Genomic DNA, 21292 nt, shown 5'->3' on the forward strand with positions numbered 1-21292 from the left:
CTGGGCTTCGTAATTTTACGCAGGAAGCTTCCCGTTGTTGCTGCAAGCAGTCACCTTAAAGGGGTACTCTGCTGGAAAACATTTTTCTTTGAATCAACTGGGGCCAGAAAGTTAGACAGATTTGTACATTATTTCCAATTTAAAAATGTTAATCTTCCAGTACTTAGCTGCTGTATGCTCCACAGGAAGTGCTTTTCTTTTTGAATTTCCTTTCTGTCTGACCACAGTGCTCTCTGCTGACACCTCTGTCCATGTCAGGAACTGTCCAGAGTAGGAACAAATAACCATAACAAACCTCTCCTGCTCTGGGCTGTTCCTGACATGGACAGAGATGTCAGCAGAGAGCACTAGAAAATAAAAATATAAAAATACACAACTTCCTCTGGAGCATGCAGCAGCTGTTAAGTACTGGAAGGATTAAGATTAAAGTAATCTGTTTAACTTTCTGGCACCAGTTAATTAAAAAAAATAATAATAATAATTAAAAGTTTTCCAGATGAGTACCCTTTTGAAAGCTAAAAGAATCTACATGTTTACAAGTTGTGGCAACAACTAGGAAGCTTACTGCATACTGTTCATACATTGCACCAACTCAGTATGCAGCAAGCTTCCCCTAGTTGCTGCTGCATTTACCCAATCTCTAGATCAGTGGTCTTAAACCTGCAGACCTCCAGATGTTGCATAGGAAGTTACAGCAGCAGAGATCTGGACGCTGACAAAATGCAGCGATGAGAGAAATCCTTCTTCATACTGTGTTATGGAGTGCAAACAGTATGCAGTAAGCTTCCCCTAGTTGTTTCTGCATTCACTCAATGTCTAGATCAGCATTTCTAGTGTCACTATTTGGTAAATACTGATCTACATCCTTGCATTAGACTTTGCCTTCACTAAATACAGCAACAAGGGGAAGCTTACTGCATATATTGACTCCATAACATCACTGTATGCAGTAAGCTTCCCCTTGTTGCATCACCTCAAACTCTAATACAAGGTTCCAGACGTTGACTAAATGCAGCAACAACTAGAGGAAGCTTGTTGCATATGGTGTGCATAGAGTGCCTTGTACAAACAGTATGCAGTAAGCTTCCCCTAGCTGTTGCTGCATTTAGTAAACCCCTAGATCAGTTTCTCCCTCTACCGGTGTGCCTCCAGCTGTTGCAAAACTATAACTCCTGGCATGCCCGGACAGCCTTCGGCTGTCCAGGCATGCCGGGAGTTGTAGTTTTGCAACAGCTGGAGGCACACTGGTAGAGGGAGAAACTGATCTAGATCCTTGCATTAGGCATCAACATGGGGAAGCTTACTGCATACTGTGCTACTACTGAATTAATGTATGCGGTAAGCATTCTCTAGGTCAGGCATAGGCAACCTTTGCCACTGCAGAGGAAAGAGCTACACAACTTCCTGTTGAGTATACATCACCTGTTAAGTACTGGAAGGATTAAGATTTTTATATTGAAGTAATTTACAAATTGACTTTCTGGCACCATTTTTATAATTTTTCCATCAGAGTACCCCTTTAACATATGCAGTAAGCTTCCCCCTAGTGGTGACAGTACGTTTTTTCCAGAATTAAACAGCTTTATACCAGGTTGAAAAATTTGGATGCGGCTACCCCCCCCCCTTTCCTTCCATGAATATAGTCGATGGCGTCACCTACCGGTGTGCAACTACAAACGTTTTGCGAAATGCAAAACTAAAAATCTCTTCTACAAAACGTAGAGGGTTCACGGCAGAGATGAGGGTCTTAGTAACTACATCCGTATTAACTTGCCACGAAGTTAAGCTGGTTGCTTCTTTATTTTGGCATAAATTGAAAAAAAATATATATATAAATTGGGGAGGGGTTACGAGCGTATGACATAGAAGAGTCGCCATCGACCCTTTTGAAGAATTTATCTGCAACATTTGTTTTTTCATCTTTTTTTGGTTTGTCGTGTCTGGAAACGGGAAGAATCAGTCTTTTCCCCACACATGAAACATTAAGAGTGCAAAAAACCCCGAAACCTGCGCGGTTTAGGAATTCCTTAGGCGAGGGCTGCCGGCTGCCATTTCTGCTCCTGAAGACCTCTCCAAGTACCTCAGCAAGTCTTAAGGATGTTTAAACAGTCTTGGAAAAAAAAAAAAAATTCGAAAAAAAAGAAACGGAATGTGTATTCGCAAATGCGGCGTAAACGTAAACAAAGGTATTGGACGCGCCTTACTGTCATGGCAACAGACGGCGGCAGAAGGTGCACGAGTATCTGTCCTGTCAGGGTCACGCCAGTGTACTAGATCCACACGTGAACAGGATGGGAGTCCCGGATGGCGGCTCGCTCAGTAGAGGGGGCGCCAGTGCGCAGCTGCTGGTCGGACATATTGCTCCATACCATCCGGACGATTTTGGGGTGGATGGGAGACTGGAAGACAAGACAGAACTGTGAATTATCTGCAGTGGCGCCGTGTAGTTTCACATCAGGGAGAAACAGATTTTGTTCATCAGGATCCTCCTGGTTCATGTAAAAAGCACCATACATAGGGAACAGGTGGTTAGAGTTCAGGACAAGCCGTCTTGTATGAGTATACAAGAAGCGGCGCCATTTCTGCCCATTATATAGCTTGTATATGATATTTACCAGTTATTCACTCCATGTTGTGGCCACTAGGTGGAGCTATTTCACATTAGACATCATGTACGATACATTTTAAAGGGGTACTCCAGCGTTGGCAAACCCATCCCCTAGCCACAGTATAGGGGGATAAGTGTCTGATTGCTGAGGGTCCCGTAGAGAATGCATAGAGGGGGTGTGACAACCCAGCTTTCCGTGCAATCAGGCATGTGTTTCCCAACCAGGGTGCCCCCAGCTGTTGCAAGAATAGTCCCAGCATGTACAGAATAATTTACTGCTATATGGATCTCTTACTACAGTGTTTTCTAACCTGGGCATGATGGGACTTGTAGTCTTGCAACAGCTGGAGGAAATCTGGTTGGGAAACGCCGGATTGGTCACTTATCTCCTAACCTGTGGATAGGTAAGGCGTGTTTCCAAATGTTGGCGTACCCCTTTAATAAAGTTAGCGTCCCAATGCTACAGGTCAACATTTTTCAGTGTGCCTCCATCTGTTGTAAAACAACTCCCAGCAAGCCCGGACAGCCGAAGGCTGTCCGGGCATGCTGGGAGTTGTAGTTTTGCAACAGCTGGAGGCAAACGCCACTCTAAGGTGATTGCACTTAGTGTAGGAAAGCTCAGCAGCAGATTATGACATTAAAAGGGGTACTCCACTGGAAATATTTTTTTTTTTTAGTCAACTGGTGCCAGAAAGTTAAACAGATTTGTAAGTTACTTCTATTTAAAAAAAAAAAAAAAAAAAATATTCATCCTCCCAGTACTTAGCTGCTGTTATGATACAGGAAGTTCTTTTCTTTTTGAATTTCCTTTCTGTCTGACCACAGTGCTCTCTGCTGACATCTGTCCATTTTAGGAACTGTCCAGAGCAGGAGAGTTTTACTATGGGGATTTGCTCCTACTCTGGACAGTTCCTAAAATTGACAGGTGTCAGCAGAGAGCACTGTGGTAAGACAAAGGAAATTCCAAAAAACAAAAGAACTTCCTCTGTAGCATACAGCAGCTGATAATCCTTCCATTACTTAAGATTTTTTTTTTTTTTTTTTTTTTTAATACAAGTTATTTACAAATCTAACTTTCTGGCACCAGTTGATTTACAAAAAACAAAAAATGTTTTCCAGTGAAGTACCCCTTTAAGGATCCTAGGGAACATACTACAGCAACCAAATGCTGTTTTAAAGGAAGCATGCAAAGCCGCCACCCCCCCCTGCAGGAGAGTAGTGGTATTACAAGGTCCCATTTAAGTGGTTTTCTGACTTGGGGCATATCATGGGTCATCACATAATGTTCCCCAACCAGGGTGATGCAAAACTTCTAGCCAGAGGATGTCCGGGCATGCTGTGAGTTGTAGTTTTGCAACAGCTGGAGGCACCCTGGTTGGTAAACACTGCCATACACAGATCTCACCTTCCCCTCTCCGCTCTGGCACCCGCCAGTCTGGGCAGGTCATCGTCACTGTCGTATCTTCTAGGATTGTCAAAAAAGTAAGCTCTGGAGCCGAAGCTGTGACTATTCACCATACCAGCTGGTTCCTGCAATACAGAAGACCGTTCTCAGCGTGGCGTTCGGGGAAAGCGTGACCGACGGGCCCACGGAGCGTTAACTCACCAGGTTCTGGCTCAGCTTCTTAGCCCGGAAGAAGAACGCCATCAGGCTCATTGGCAGGAACTCACAGAACAGGAGGAGAAGCCCAAAGATGAGATATTCCAGACTATTCCGCTCTTCTGTAACAGCCTGGAGGAGAGCGACATATTAAGGCTTGTATTAACCCCTTCTATCCCTTATGAGGGGAGGTGGTCCAGCACCTGTCATTAGCCACAGCATGATGGGGTCCAACTGTGGGGGCTCTTACCAGCTACAGGATGGATAATGGGGGCCCACTGTGCCAGTCACAGGATGAGGGTTTAATCACTGGGACCCCCACAGGATGGGGGGGGGGGGTCCTATGACCTAGCCACAGGATGGGGGTCCAGTTTCTGGTGGCTTTAACCAAGGCATAGAATAGGGGCTCAGAGAAGGATGGGGGGGGGGGGGGGGGTTCAAACTTCTTTATGTTTAACAGGTTTAAAATGGGCAGGGTCATTAAAAATCTTTTGCTATTGCACTCCTTATAGTAAACAAATATTTCTAATGTACTTTGTTTCTATTTTCGGTATATGCTAGTGAGTTGCTAACTGGCACCGGCCAGGCAAACTGGCACTCTGACGTAAGCGCCGCCTGCCGTAGCGTCAAACAGCTCGACCATTATTCCTCCCCTCTATTCATTAGAAAGCGGGGGGGGGGGGGGGTGAAGTGAAGAGGGAGAGGAAGGAGGGGAGGAATATTGATGAGCTGGGTGGAGCTACGGCAGGTGGCACCAACATCAGTGCCAGTTAGCAACTCATCAGCATATACCGAAGATAGATTATGGCAGAACAGTGCGGCAGATCCGGGCACGGTAAGCATGAAACTGATCAGCGTCCCCTGCACTACCAGCCACTACTGTGGATTAGTGTGGGGGGGAGAAATCTAGGTGTCTCCCTCCTTGTCCAGAGCACATTCCTAAACCCCACCCCCATCTCTTGCATACACTTTGGACTCCTGCTTGCCTGGCAGAAGTCCAAAATTAGGAAATGCTGAGGGGAGTGTGCAGCCTTAGCCAATCATAGCTCATCTCACGCTGAACTTCTCTGGACTGTGTGTAGCAGAGTGAGGGAGGAAGTTCTCCCCTGTATGGCTTCAGATGATGTCACGCCTGCTGGGGAACACCGCCTCCCAGTCTGTGAATCTGACTGAGACTGAGCAGAATATACAGAGCAATATCAAGGTGGAAAATAAAAAAAAAATAAAAGGCCGGGGGTGGTTTATAACATGTAAAATTATGAGAGATGCTCTAAACCTAGTCACAGACCCATTTTTTGAGGGGGGCTTGAGGCTAGGCTCTGACCTAACTACATGAGGGTTTAATCACTGGGACCCCGACCTAGCCACAGCATGAATGGATGATTTGGGGGTCCACTGAACTAGCCACAGGATGGGGGTCCAGTTACTGGCAGTCTTAACCTAGCTACAGGATAATGGGGGGGGGGGGTCCAACTTCTGTAGGTTTAAATCTAGCCAAAGCATGTTTAGGGGGTTTAAACTCTGGGAAGTGGGGGCTCTGATCTAGTCCAGCTTCTTGGGGGGGTTTTAATCTAATGACAGGATTCACGATCACAGGATGAGGGTTTAATCACTGGGACCCCCACCTAGCCAAAGCATGATAGGGGCCCAATTGCTCCCCTGGTCACAAGACTGGGGTCCCTTGTCCCCAACATTATTTAAATGCAGTGTACGCGCTCGATCGCTCTATTTACACACAATGGGATTTTTGGGAAAAAACACCCACATGTATCCAGGAATAACATGTTACATTGTAAGTAAATGGGGAGGCAGGGCTCACACTTCATCCCTACTCCATTGAGTCAGTCAGTCTTTGATAGGTAGGGGTCCCAGCAGTCTACTTGGTCAGGATCAGAGGTGGGCTTGATCAGTGATGCCCCCTAAGTTACCTCCATGGACTACAAGTATGATCTTATTTATCTTTTCCCCCCCTAATGTGCCTCCAGCTGTTGCAAAACTACAACTCCCAGCATGCCCGGACAGCCAACGGCTGTCCGGGCATGCTGGGAGTTGTATTTTTGCAACAGCAGGAGGCACCCTGGTTGGAAAACCGAGGCTTCTACAGAAAGGATAAATTACACACCCGAGTGACCATATAATCCTACATGGTAAGTCCCATAGACAGGACATTCCCCCCTTACTCACATGATAGGAGACCCCGCTCCAGCCGTAGCTGAAAGGACTCGGCTTGTTTTCTGGCTGGATGGAGACCACCACCAAGTTGTATAAGGCTCTGAGAATATACAGGACGCTGATTATGGAGCCGGTGATCACCGCTTGGCTGCCAGAGGTGCCCTAGATGAGAGAAGAGAAGTATATAGGATAGCGTTTCCCAGTGTGCCTTCAGCTGTTGCAAAAGCACAACTCCCACATGCCAGGACAGCCAAAGGCCATTTAGGACACCTCTGGCAGCCAAAGGCTTTCCGGGCATGTTGGGAATACTAGTTTTGCAACAGCTGGAGGCACACTGGTTGGGAAACCATGATGTAGGCAATGAAAATATCTATACTGGTGACTCACCAGCTATATGCTGCAGGTAGAGATGAGCGAATTTACAGTAAATTTGATTCGTCACGAACTTCTCGGCTCAGCAGTTGATGACTTATCCTGCATAAATTAGTTCAGCTTTCCGGTGCTCCGGTGGGCTGGAAAAGGTGGATACAGTCCTTGGAGACTCTTTCCTAGGACTGTATCCACCTTTCTTTTCCAGACCACCGGAGCACCTGAAGGCTGAACTAATTTATGCAGGAAAAATCAGCAACCACCGAGCTGAGAAGTTCGTGACGAATGGAATTTACTGTAAGTTCGCTCATCTCTAGCTGCAGGGTCACCTGCTTTTTCAGCTCCACAATATCAGAGTCCTGATCAGTAAATCTAGATTATCCTTATGCTGTTTTACAGTCTGAAATTACTTATTTTCAATTTTAGGAGAACAGATGCCAAATGCCTGAGGCCCAGACCCCGTAGTCCTGTGACGGGACCCCTGAAGCCCAGACAAGCTGCTCTAATACTATACGTATAAGGCTTGGTTCACACCACGTTTTTGCAATACAGATCTAGCTATCCAATCTATCCATCCATCTATCTCATCCATCCATCCGATTCCTCAAAACCGGACTAAACTATCAAAACGTGTGTACAAATTTTAACCTGTATACGGTTTGAAAAATGTCCAGTTGCATCTGTTTAAGAAAAAATATATATTTTTAACTTTTCACTCCATTATACATAAAGTTTAACTTGTTTGAAGTTCCAAGAAAAAAAAAAAAACCTGTGCAAAGTCAGGCTGGGTTCCCACTACGTTTTCTCCCATACGGGAGCGCATACGGCAGGGGGGGGGGGGGGGAGCTGAAACCTTGCGCTCCCGTATGTCATTCATTTCAATGAGCCGACTGCAGTGAAACGTTCGGTCGGCTAATTTTTGCGCCGTATGCGCTTTTACAACGGTCCTAAAACCGTGGTTGACCACAGTTTTAGGTCCGGGGAAAAAGCGCATACAGCGCAAAAGTGAGCCAACCGGACCGAACGTTTCACTGCAGTCGGCTCATTGAAATGAATGACATACGGGAGCGCAAGGTTTCAGCTCCCCCCCCCTGCCGTATGCGCTCCTGTATGGGAGAAAACATGATGTGAACCCAGCCTTACATTGAAAACGTATATGGGAACTGTATTGTTAACCTCACCCAGTGAAGACTTCTCTTTATTCCCTGTGTCCCCATGACAACACCGAGTGTCAGCATTAGGTGCCAAATAGCCGAAAACCTACCTTGGATTCTAAGTAGACGTACGCAGGAGACATGTTGGCGATCCGATAGGTGTTGTTGGCCAGGGAGATGGAACAGGCGGCAAAGAGACAGTCGCTGAATATCATCCTGATCATAGTGATCCATCCGTGCTGGTCATCGGCGCCATCACCAACCAGAATGCACGATAAGTTCACTATCAGGAAGGCGAGACTAGTGAGGAGGAATCCGAAGTGAAGGGGGATCCTGTACGGGGAGATAGAGGGAAGGGGTCAGTAGTACGAGACGTGCAGAATAAAAGTCTGTAGAAAGCCGAGTAGTAAAAGATCTAATGCTCTTAAGTCTAATCCGAAGGATAGGAGATAGGTTTAAGATAACGGGGGGTCTGACCACTGGGGCCCCCTGTGATCTCCTGAAATCTTCTGCTGCGTCATTCGGGGCCGGAATGCCCCTTTTCCTGTACATTGCTGCGACCCCTTACAGGAGATTGGGGGGGGGGGGGGGCAGTGGTCGGAACCCCTTCAATCAAAAATCCCTCTATATCTTTATAATCTGCTCAGCTCCTCCTGCTCTATAACATTTTACCTGCAGATTGTACTGTATTGTATATATCATCTGCTCAGCTCCTCCTGCTCTACAACATGATACCTGCAGATTGTACTGTATTGTATATATCATCTGCTCAGCTCCTCCTGCTCTATAACATGTTACCTGCAGATTGTACTGTATTGTATATATCTGCTCAGCTCCTACTGCTCTATAACATGATACCTGCAGATTGTACTGTATTGTATATATCATCTGCTCAGCTCCTCTTGCTCTATAATATGTTACCTGCAGATTGTACTGTATTGTATATATCATCTGCCCAGCTCCTCCTGCTCTATAACCCAATACCTGTAAATTGCACTACATCAACACAAACGGGTCCTTTAATTCAGATTTTAAATACTCACTTGTATCTGTTGAATTCCGGGGAGCAGCGAGCTTTAAAAATAACCTGTGAAGAAAGAAAACAATGTTAGAACGACCCATTATCCCAAAAATGACATAGGCATAGGAAAGGCTTTAAGACAGTGGTCTCCAAACTATGCAACTCCAGCTGTTGCAAAACTACAACTCCCAGCATGGCCTCACAGCCTTTGGGTCATCGATGTAGGGTATAAGCATTGATTGTACATCAGAGCTCCGAATTGTGGCTCTTTGAATGCCATCAGGGCATGCTGGGATTTGTAGTTTTGCAACAGCTTGTGACCCGCTGATTCATTGAAAATTATTGCTTTACAGCATCATTCCTCAACTTATGGCTCTCCAGCTGTTGCAAAAAAAAAATAAAAAATTAAAAAACCCAGACAGACCCAGGTTGGAGGATAACTTGTAGGGAACTGAGGGTTCTCTTCAAACTGTGCCTCCAGCTGTTGCAAAACTACAACTCCCAGCATGCCCGATCTTTATTACTTTTATATATAAGGATTTGCTTTATCTATATTACTTATCTACTTATTTTTCTTTAATCCTCACTTTTTCCTATTTTTGGTGACATTTTGGGCCTTTAGAACCAATTATCAGGTTTCCATAGAGTTCTGGTCTCAACATACAATGGTTTCAACATACAATGGTCGTCCCAGAACCAATTAATATTGTAACTTGAGGGACCACTGTACATGTTACTAGTCCCCCCCCCCCCCCCTTTACAATAATTACATTTTTTGTAAAGTCATAAAGAAACATTTTATCCTTTTATTCCAGCGCAACATCTGGGCACTAAAACCCCCATCACCTGGAAGAACACAATGGAAGGAGGAGGAGAGGACAGAGCGAGGGGCGACATAATGCTGGTAGGGCTCTGACTGCACTTATGCTGGGGGTAGTAGTTATTGCCAAGGATACAGCCCAGGTGCCGGATTCCCTCTCCAGTCCCAGAATGATACAGGGGTGCAGGCTGTGCGGTGCAGAGGAGAGTTTGTCCACTGCTACAAGGGCACAAAGAAGGCAGGACGGAGCGTCTCATGTCTGTAGAAGTCTCCCAGTCAGGGTGCCTCCAGCTGCTGCAAAATTACAACTCCCAGCATGCCTGGATATGAAGGGACACATGGACCCCCAGATGGAGGCATTTAGTAAATCCTAGTCCAAATGGGGACCAGAAAGACAAGTAGGAATAGAATGACCTATTGTCTATTCAGATATTGCAACAACTCCCAGGGCATGATGGGAGTTGTAGTTTTGCAACAGCTAGTGTGCCTTTTGCCGTTAAAGGGGTAACTCTGGAATTTTTTTCTGATCAACTGGTGCCAGAAAGTTAAACAGATTTGTAAATTACTTCTATAAAAAAAAAAAAAAATATTATATAATTAATATAAATAAATAAAAATAAATTAAATGATATCTTAATCCTTCTCAGATTTCTTTTCTGTCACTACTAGAGATGAGCGAACTTACAGTAAATCCGATTCGTCACGAACTTCTCAGCTCGGCAGTTGATGACTTTTCCTGCATAAATTAGTTCAGCTTTCCGGTGCTCCGGTGGGCTGGAAAAGGTGGATACAGTCCTAGGAGACTCTTTCCTAGGACTGTATCCACCTTTTCCAGCCACCGAAGCACCGGAAAGCTGAACTAATTTATGCAGGAAAAGTCATCAACTGCCGAGCCGAGAAGTTCGTGACGAATCGAATTTAATGTAAGTTCGCTCATCTCTAGTCACTACCACAGTGCTCTCTGCTGACACCTCTGTCCATTTTAGAAACTGTCCAGGGCAACATGTTTGCTATGGGGGATTTGCTCCTGCTCTGGACAGTACCTGACACGGACAGAGGCGTCAGCAGAGAGCACTGTGGTCGTGACAAGATAAATCCAAAAAGAAAAAGAACTTCCTCTGTTTTTTAATAGAAGTAATTTACAAAATCTTTAACTTTCTGGCATCAGTTGATTTAAAATAAATAAAGTTTCACCGGAGTACCCCCCCCCCTTAAGGCATCAGGGGAGAACCTGCAGCTGTCAGGACATGATGGGAGTTGTAGTTGTGCAACGTCAACGTAAGTGTAAGAGATCTGCGACAGAGCAGTGGTCTCCAAACTGGCTCTCCAGCTGTTTCAAAACTACAACTCCCAACCTAGGGAGCCTTCAGCTGTCAGGGCAAGATGGGAGTTGTAGTTGGGCGCCAAACCCCGAGCGTACATTCTGTCACAAACCCGTCGAGACTAGGTTAACCCTATAAATAAAGTTAAAATGTATAAAAAGCACAACAAAAATTCACATCTGAATATTCCGGTCGTCTATAACAAGGACGAGAGCAGCAAAGAGCGGTTGTCAACCCCCTCCCAGCGAGGTTATGCAGCAGCTGAGACCCCCCCCCCCACCCCCCCGCTCAATAACTCAGCATCATTTCTCCTGACTAAGCATGAATAAGCACCAGGAGCTCCCCGGGGAGGAGATGGTTAATGGATGATGTCACCGTTTGCTGCACAGATTCACCCGATGTCATTGGAGAAACAGTGCGCCCCCTGCAGGCCAGAGAGCAAACACTCACTACAAAGCAATGGTGGATATCAATGGCTGCACAATAGCCGTCCATCAGCGCTTTTATTATAGGAAAACTAGGACGCCCCCTACAGGTCAGACGGGAGTTTAATTTAGGGATTTACAAGACAGGAAGAAGAAGATTATATTAATAGACCGTAGAGAAGAGGGATGAATAGTGATGTCACCCAGAGGAAACAGACCATATCACTGCCATATACCAGAGGGGAGGAATGCGCCCCCAACAGGACAGAGTGCAAAGATTTACCTGGAAAGACGCTGTGTCTCCAGCTGTTGCAAAACTACAACTCCCAGCATGCCCGGACAGCCAACGGCTGTCCGGGCATGCTGGGAGTTGTAGTTTTGCAACAGCAGGAGGCACACAGATTGGAGAACACTGCGTTACTTAGAGCTGCAGGGAACTGAGGGTTAACCGGTGACATCACTGCATTAATACTAGAGGGTGTATGGTGCCACCGACAGGTCACGGGGTCCACAGAACGACCACAACTGCAGGGAATAAGCTGACAATAGAGGGTATGACGCCCCCTACAGGCCACAGGGTGAACAAACTTGCCTGGGATGATAAATGGAACAAGCTAAGAAATAGCTGCAGGGAATAAAGAGTTAACCGATAGGAAGCAGAACGTATTATAGTTTATATTAAAGGGGGTTGGGGGGGGGGGGGGGGTTGCAGTAAGACGCCACCAACAGGCCATGGAGTGGACACATTGCTGCACAGAAGGAACCAAAACTGCAGGGAGTAAAGGGTTAAGCAGTAACGTCGCCCATAGAAAATAGATGGGTGACAAAGCATTTATATACTACAGGGGGTGCAACACGCACAGTGAACAAACACCTACTGGGGAACATGCACGCCCCCTGCAGGCCACATGAGGAACAAGCTCTGACAGTGACATCACCCATAGGAAACCAATAGACAATATTATCAGACTGACATACACCCCCAACAGGCCACAGGGTGAACAACGTCTGCACAGATTTACCCAGGAACATAAAAAGAAAGTAGCCAACCTACAGCTGCGGGGACATCATCCACAGGACAAAGACATCACAATAGAGAGGGGGGGGGGGGGGGGGGAAACAGACGCCCCCAACAGGGCACAGCTGGAATACACACAACGCTGCACAGGACCAAAAAAATATAAGATAAACTAAACATGGCGGTAGAAATAAAAGGGTTAAGTAATGACTTCACCTAAAAGGGATAATGTAATTATATTTATAATAGAGCACACGCCCCCTGCAGGCCACAGGAGGAACACTTACTGCTGCACAGGTTCACCTAGGTCAGTGGCATGGGAACTCCAGCTGTTGCAAAACTACAACTCCCAGCATGCCCGGACAGCCGTTGGCCACGCCACTCCATGCTGGGAGTTGTAGTTTTGCAACAGGAGGCAGCAAGGTTCGTTGGGAAATCATCCTCTAGGCCTGCAAACTGTGGACCTCCAGCTGTTGCAAGACTACAAGTCTCAGCATGCCCAGAAAGCATCCCAACATTCAGTGTCGAGAAAAAATATATATATTATACATAAAAAGGAACAAACTAAGCTGCAGGGAATAAAGGGTTAAGCAATGACATCACCCATAATAAAACAGATCATGTCATTCCATTTATACTAGAAGGGAGCGCACACGACCCCTGCAGGCCACCAGGTGAACTACAGCCAGAGAAGACAGTGCTGCAAATTTACCTGGGATCTCACATGCCCCCTGCAGGCCACAGTAGGAACAATTTCACACATCTGCAGGAAGTGAAGAGTTAATGAGTGACATCACCCAAGGGAAGCCAAGAGGGAACTACAACTACCATCATGCACAACAGCACAAACAACTTACTGCAGCACAGGACCTCACAAGGAGCACACAGCTGCAGGGAGTGTTTGTGCTGTTGTGCATGATGGTAGTTGTAGTTCCCTCTTAGATTCCTATGGTTGATGTCACTCATTAACTCTTCACTCCCTGCAGCTGTGTGTGTACTTTCTCCCATGGCCTACAGGGGGCCTATCAGTTCCCAGGTAAATCTGCAGCACTAAGTGTTTTTACTGACTGCTGTTCACCCCCTGTCCTGTAGGGGGCGTGTGAAATCCTCCTATTGTAATGGACACTATTTGTTTCCTATGGGTGACGTCACCGCTTTAACACTTTCTTCACTGCAGCACAGGACCACAAAGAAACACACAGCTGCAGGGAGTAAAGTGTTAAAGCAGTGACATCACCCATAGGAAACAAATAGTGTCAATTACAATAGGAGCATTTCACACGCCCCCTACAGGACAGGGAGTGAACAGCAGTCAGTAAAAACACTTAGTGCTGAGATTAACCTGGGACAGTGTTTCCCAACCAGGGTGCCTCCAGCTGTTGCAAAACTTCAGGAGAAAGTACACACAGCTGCAGGGAGTGAAGGGTTAATGAGTGACATCACCCATAGGAATCTAAGAGCAAACTACAACTACCATCATGAACAACAGCACAGGACCACAAAAGGAACACACACAGCTGCAGGGAGTAAAGTGTTAAAGCAGTGACGTCAGCCATAGGAAACAAATAGTGTCAATTACAATAGGAGGATTTCACACGCCCCCTACAGGACATGGGGTGAACAGCAGTCAGTAAAAACACTTAGTGCTGAGATTAACCTGGGACAGTGTTTCCCCAACCAGGGTGCCTCCAGCTGTTGCAAAACTACAACTCCCAGCATACCCGGACAGCCTTCGGCTGTCCGGGCATGCTGAGAGTTGTAGTTTTGCAACAGCTGGAGGCACCCTGTTTGGGGAAACACTGACCTGGGAACTCACAGGAGGAATTAGAGACACAGCTGCAGGAAAGTGAAGGGTTAAGCGGTGACGTCACTGTACAGAAGTTATAGGAGCCACAAGACTGCAGCAGCGTCTGAAGAGACCAGCGCGCCCCCTGCAGGGCAGAGTGAGGACTGCACCCCAATAAAGAAAACAAGTCAGCAGCACAGACGCCCCCTAGGTGCACTCACCTGCGAAAAATAGAGGTTGAGGAGACACAAGGTGCAGAACTGCAGACAGATGGGGGAGCAGTAGAGCAGCCAGTGGGGGAAGGGCTGCAGGGCATTGGCCTGGGCACAGTTCGTGAGATAGAAGGAGAAGAGCACGGTCCTGAGGGCGGCCCACAGCAGGCAGACGAAGAGCAGCAGGCTCTGGTAACTCAGTCTCTTCTGCCTGTAGTGCAGCAGCAGCCAGAGCTGCACATAGACGAGCAGGAAGAGCAGGGAGCACAGCACCGAGCACAGCACCGTCAGCCCCAGCTCCAGAGCCCAGGGGATGGAGCCTGTCATGGTGAGTCACAGCATGGCCCCGGACCCTCCAAAACAACTCCGCTGGAAGACATCAGCTGAGCCCGACCATTACAGACACCCCGCCCGCAGCTCATTGGCGGCCCTTAATCCCGCCCGCTAGAGCTTCTGTGATCTTATAGGACGAGGCACATGTCAATCATCACATTCCGGACCCGCCTCCCCAGAGCATGGACCAGTGCCGGCAGCGGATTGGATAGAGGCGGCCCCGCCCAGATGAGGAGGAGGATGTGATTGGCTGGGTATTGCGTCTGTCACTCCTTTGTCTAGGCTCAGGCTCCGCCCGCCGCCGGTTGGTGGTTGGTCCGGGGTGATAGCTATGGAGACGGGGATGGGCGGGGCTTGTAGGTGACGCTGACGGGGAGGGGCGGGGACAGCTGTCAGTGGTACCCGGGCGGCGGAGGAGGCAGGAAGTCATGGTGATGTGAGGTGAGTGACTCCTGCGGGGACTACAACCCCCATCATACACCGCGGCTTGTTATCTAGTCAGTAACTAACATAACAGCAGGGCAGTATATAGCGGTCAACTCTATACTGGTGCAGAACTACAACTCCCAGCATGCCCTCATGGTATTGAGTTGTAGTCACATACAGCATTGATATATATTAGTATACAGCAGCATATGTGAGTCTTCGGTTGTTTGGACACTACAGCCCCCAGCATTCCCCCTGACACAGGTCAAAGGTCACTGCTGTACGGATATGTGAGGAACTACAATCCCCATCATGCACAGGCTCATAAAAAACAGCAGCTGATGGCTGGCCAGGCATGCTGGGAGTAGTAGTTCACAGCTGTTTGGGTCTCCCATTTACCATAACAGTGTTTCCCAACCGGGGTGCCTTTAGCCGTTGCAAAACTACAACCCCCAGCGTGCCCGGACAGCCTTCGGCTGTCCGGGCATGCTGGGAGTTGTAGTTTTTCAGCAGTTGGAGGCAGATCAGCTGGGAAACACCATAATGCAATGATAACTGATCATGCATACACTTAGCGGACAGAAATGAGGATAGCTGCGCACGCGCGGGCGAGTCTGTGACCCTATCAGACACGCTGCGTCCCAACCTTGCTGCGCATGCACTGATGACGTATGCGCGGACAAGACCCAGGGCTATCTTAGCGGTGTGAAGCAGTGTGTCTGGCCCTTAAAGTGTGTCTGTCACATAAATTAACGGCATGAAGCCCCCCACCAGTCCTGTGTGTTTTGTCTGCGCATGCACCGCCAATGAGGATAGGGATACGTGCACGGTGAGTTTGTGAACCTATCAGACACAATGCCAATGCGCAGGCGTCAAAATCCCTAGCGGTAGGGAGGAAGACCTGACAGTTGGGATTTGGAAGCACGCGCAGTATGTCTGACATATTCACTGCGCATGCGCAGATAAAATGCACTGCTGTTGGGTGTCAACATGAGTCAGCGTGACGTTTCTTCTGTGTTTTAGCAGCGTCTGCATTACTTTACGCCGCTTTGACTGACTTGCAGGGATCACCTGCTGACAGCAACCCAGTGTGTTTTATCTGCGCATGCGCAGCTAATTAGGATGGGCTAAGGCGTTTGTGAATCTGTCAGACACACTGCGTCAAAATTCCTAGAGGCATGGAGGAAGACCTGACAGTTGGGATTTTGACGCACGCGCAGTATGTCTGACAGATTCACAGACTCAGCGCCCCCATCCTATTTAGCTGCGGCTGCGCAGATTAAAAGCACACGGCTGCTGTCGGCAGTCTGACATTGGGTGTCAAAGCAGCGTGACGTTTCGTCTGTGTTTTAGTAGCGTGTGCATTACTTTACGCCGCTTTGACTGACATGCAGGGATCACCTGCTGACAGCAACCCAGTGTGTTTTATCTGCGCATGCGCAGCTAATTAGGATGGGCGCGCTGAGTCTGTGAACCTGTCAGACACGCTGCGTCGAAATCCCTAGCGGCTGTTGATAGCGATTTTGACACGCGTACAGCATGCCTGACTTGGTCACAGACTCACTGCGTACATCCTAAGTCGCAGCGCATGCGTGGATAAAAGATGGCCCCTTCGGTGTGTGAAGCAAAGCAATGTGATACTTCTTCTGTGGTTCTGCGCTACGTTGCGTTTCTTTGATTGGCACGCAGGGCTCGTCTGTCGGCGGCAGCGTTGTGTGTTTTTGCCGCGCATGCGCTGTCAATGAGGATAGCGAGCAGTGAGTCTGCGACCCAATCAGACACCCTGCAGGTGCCTCAAAATCTCCAGGAATACCTGGCAATAGAGATTCCAACGCTTGCGCAGCGTGTCGGACTGGTTTACAGACTTGCGCGCACGCCGCTATCCTCAGTGGTGTTCCATCCGTGGAAAAAAATCACACACAGGTACGCTGTCGGCCCTGGGTGTTAATCGAAGCGGCGTGACATAGGTCAGAAGAGCGTTGTGACCCAGAGTGAAGAGATGACCCTTGACCCTTACTCTCTGACACTGTTAAACACAGAAGAAACTGGAGTTCCCCTTTAAAGGGGTACTCCACTGGAAAAAAAAAAAAAAAAAAATATATATATATATATATATATATATTTTTTTTTTAAAATCAAGTGGTGCCAGAAAGTTAAACAGATTTGTAAATTACTTCTATTTAAAAATCTTAATCCTTCCAGTACTTATCAGCTGCTGTATGCTCCACAGGAAGTTCTTTCTTTTTGAATTTCCTTTGGTTGGGAAACACTGGATCGGATAGTGGATAGGTGAGGGGTGTTTCCAAATGTTGGAGTACCCCTTTAATAAAGTTAGCTTCCCAATGCTACAGGTCAGCATTTCTCAGTGAGCCTCCAGCTGTTGCAAAACTACAACTCCCAGCGTGTTTCTCAACCAGGATGCCTCCAGCTGTTGCAAAACTACAACTCCCAGCATGCCCGCACAGCCGTTGGCTGTCCGGGCATGCAGGGAGTTGTAGTTTTGCAACAGCTGGAGGCAAACTCCACTCTAAGGTGATTGCACTTAGTGTAGGAAAGTTCAGCATTAAAGGGGTACTCCACTGGAAAAACTGTTAAACAGATTTGTAAATTACTTCTATTAAAAAATCTTAATCCTTTCACTACTTAGCTGCTGTATGATCCACAGAAAGTTCTTCTCTTTTTTTAATTTCCTTTCTGCCTGACCACAGTGCTCTCTGCTGACACCTCTGTCCATTTTAGGAACTGCCCAGAGTAGGAGCAAACCTATCCTGCTCTGGACAGTTCCTAAAATGGACATAGGTGTCAGCAGAGAGCACTGTGGTCAGACTGATATGGAAATTAAAAAAGAAAATACCTTCCTGTGGAGCATACAGCAGCTGATAAGTACTGAAAGGATTAAAAATTTTAAATAGAAGTGATTTACAAATCTGTTTAACTTTCTGGCACCAGATGATTTAGAATTTTTTTACCCACTGGAGTTCCCCTTTAAGCTGGTTGAGATCTTTTCCTGGTTATTGCTCTATACATTACGTTGATACTTTGTTTCCTTCTTGTTGCAGGCGGCTGAGCGATGGCGGACGGTGACGCAGGTGCAGCTCCATGTTTGCTTTAGTGCTGCACAGATAGGTGAGGTTCACGGACAGCAACGAGGGTTAAAGTACGGCGAGCGATTCGGGACCAGAGGCTGCGGCAGATAAGAGGCGTCTCCTGCCGGGTTTATGGAGCGTCTTATCCTTGTTGTTATATGGAGGAAGTCTCTGTCTGGTTCGCCATAAAACTGGATTAGTCTGGGGTCCTAATGGAGGAGGGTCACCGCACATATACAGTGACTCTATTAGGAGAATGTGCCATTCATATTAATGGAGGGAGACTGTGCAGGCCCACCAGCAGAATAGTGAGTGCAGCTCTGGAGTATAATACAGGATATAACTCAGGATCAGTACAGGATAAGTAATGTAATGTATGTACACAGTGATCTCACCAGCAGAATAGTGAGTACAACTCTGGAGTATAATACAGGATATAACTCAGGATCAGTACAGGATAAGTAATGTAATGTATGTACACAGTGACCCCACCAGCAGAATAGTGAGTACAGCTCTGGAGTATAATACAGGATATAACTCAGGATCAGTACAGGATAAGTAATGTAATGTATGTACACAGTGATCTCACCAGCAGAATAGTGAGTACAGCTCTGGAGTATAATACAGGATATAACTCAGGATCAGTACAGGATAAGTAATGTAATGTATGTACACAGTGACCTCACCAGCAGAATAGTGAGTACAGCTCTGGAGTATAGTACAGGATATAACTCAGGATCAGTACAGGATAAGTAATGTAATGTATGTACACAGTGATCTCACCAGCAGAATAGTGAGTACAGCTCTGGAGTATAATACAGGATATAACTCAGGATCAGTACAGGATAAGTAATGTAATGTATGTACAGTGACCTCACCAGCAGAATAGTGAGTACAGCTCTGGGGTATAATACAGGATATAACTCAGGATCAGTACAGGATAAGTAATGTAATTTATGTACTCAGTGACTTCACCAGCAGAATAGTGAGTACAGCTCTGGAGTATAATACAGGATATAACTCAGGATCAGTACAGGATAAGTAATGTAATGTATGTACACAGTGACCTCATCAGCAGAATAGTGAGTGCAGCTCTGGAGTATAATACAGGATATAACTCAGGATCAGTACAGGATAAGTAATGTAATGTATGTACACAGTGACCTCACCAGCAGAATAGTGAGTACAGCTCTGGAGTATAATACAGGATATAACTCAGGATCAGTACAGGATCAGTAATGTAATGTATGTACACAGTGACCTCACCAGCAGAATAGTGAGTACAGCTCTGGAATATAATACAGGATATAACTCAGGATCAGTACAGGATAAGTAATGTAATGTATGTACACAGTGACCCCACCAGCAGAATAGTGAGTACAGCTCTGGAGTATAATACAGGATATAACTCAGGATCAGTACAGGATCAGTAATGTAATGTATGTACACAGTGACCTCACCAGCAGAATAGTGAGTACAGCTCTGGAATATAATACAGGATATAACTCAGGATCAGTACAGGATAAGTAATGTAATGTATGTACACAGTGACCCCACCAGCAGAATAGTGAGTACAGCTCTGGAGTATAATACAGGATATAACTCAGGATCAGTACAGGATAGGTAATGTAATGTATGTACACAGTGACCTCACCAGCAGAATAGTGAGTACAGCTCTGGAGTATAATACAGAATATAACTCAGGATCAGTACAGGATAAGTAATGTAATGTATGTACACAGTGACCTCACCAGCAGAATAGTGAGTACAGCTCTGGAGTATAATACAGGATATAATGGCCGTTGCACCATTATTACTATATTCCTTCTTTCTTTGTTTCAGGTCTCTTCCATGCTGCGGCTGCTACAGACTCCATTTCTATTAGAAAATGATCACGTCCCTTAGATCTTTTATGCTGCTTCTCTGTGTAAATAGTTTTTTGACCATCAAAGCCAAACACATCCTCCCTGAACTAACCACCGATAACTATTCAGACAGTCTGGTGCCCGGGAAGACGTCTCTCCTGTATTTCAGCAGCTCAGGTAAGAGCTCATCCTCTGTAAGTCAAACTCATCAGAAGGGCAAATCTCTTCCCTGTGCTGATGGTTTGCTTCAGTGTATCAGCCCGGGGCTCAGATAGATATAATCTCACAGAAGATTGCCTTGACTGGGTACAATATTATGTCTGCACAGGGTTCTGTAGCTTCTAGATAGAATGTTCCTATTCACTGACAGCAAGCAGAGATCTTAAAACAGCCAACAGCTGTCAGGGCGTGCTGGGAGTTGTAGTTTTGCAACAGTTGGAGGCCCCCTGGTTGGGAAACAAATGTCTAGAGAAAAGCTTTAATACGTGCACGATAAAGTTTAACGGGGTACTCCACTCTAAACATCTTATCCCCTATCCAAAGGACAGGGCATAAGATGTTAGATCGTGTGGGGTCCCGCTGCTGGGGACCTTAGGGCCAACAGCGGTGGCGTCCGGAACACGGAAGATTGCAACTTTCGCGTTCGTGACGTCACGCCATCCCCCCTCCATTCATGTCTATGGGAGGGGGCTAGTACATAGCCATCACGCCTCCTCCCATAGAGATGAATGGAGGGGGCGTGGCCGCCGACATGGCCAGTCATCGGGAACCGTGACTGGGGTGTCGCTGCAGAGATCGCGGGGGTCCCCAGCAGCGGGATCCCCCCGGTCTAACATCTTAGGGGATAAGATGTTTGCAGCGGAGTACCCCTTAAAGGCCTTGTTCACATGGCAGAATTTTCAGCTCGGAAATTCCGTTGCGTCTCATTGTTTTCAGTGGGATTTTGCTGCTATCTAATATTTATTTCTTTTATTATATTCTAACGTTGTTATTTATTTATTATTTATTTATTTACTTCATTCATTAATTCATCTTTATTATTAATTTGTTTATGTTATCTGCTTACTTTATTTAC

At 46.6% G+C, this 21292-nt stretch overlaps 2 protein-coding genes across 4 annotated transcripts in view; one reads left to right on the forward strand and one right to left on the reverse strand.

The window, feature by feature from the left end:
• Window positions 1-1260: 1260 nt before the first annotated feature.
• Window positions 1261-14945, reverse strand: GPR137C (G protein-coupled receptor 137C). The gene is made up of 7 exons (XM_056545165.1): window positions 14517-14945; window positions 8947-8990; window positions 8014-8236; window positions 6393-6542; window positions 4215-4340; window positions 4014-4138; window positions 1261-2399 (listed from the first exon to the last, which is right to left on the reverse strand). The coding sequence occupies exons 1-7, from the start codon at window positions 14832-14834 to the stop codon at window positions 2258-2260; spliced, it is 1128 nt and encodes a 375-aa protein (XP_056401140.1). The 5' UTR covers window positions 14835-14945; the 3' UTR covers window positions 1261-2257.
• Window positions 14750-21292, forward strand: part of TXNDC16 (thioredoxin domain containing 16) — a 62807-nt gene continuing 56264 nt past the window's right edge. Inside the window, exons 1-3 of one of the 3 annotated variants that reach the window (XM_056545162.1) lie at window positions 14750-14835; window positions 18326-18392; window positions 20195-20394. In XM_056545162.1, the coding sequence (XP_056401137.1) occupies window positions 20241-20394 (154 nt within the window). In that variant the 5' untranslated portion in view covers window positions 14750-14835; window positions 18326-18392; window positions 20195-20240. Of the gene's footprint in view, window positions 14836-15147; window positions 15282-18325; window positions 18393-20194; window positions 20395-21292 lie in introns of those variants that run through there. The other 2 variants (XM_056545163.1, XM_056545161.1) reach the window with 2 other exon arrangements.

The sequence above is a fragment of the Hyla sarda genome, chromosome 11, assembly GCF_029499605.1.
Source record: "Hyla sarda isolate aHylSar1 chromosome 11, aHylSar1.hap1, whole genome shotgun sequence".
NCBI classification, from domain to species: domain Eukaryota; kingdom Metazoa; phylum Chordata; class Amphibia; order Anura; family Hylidae; genus Hyla; species Hyla sarda.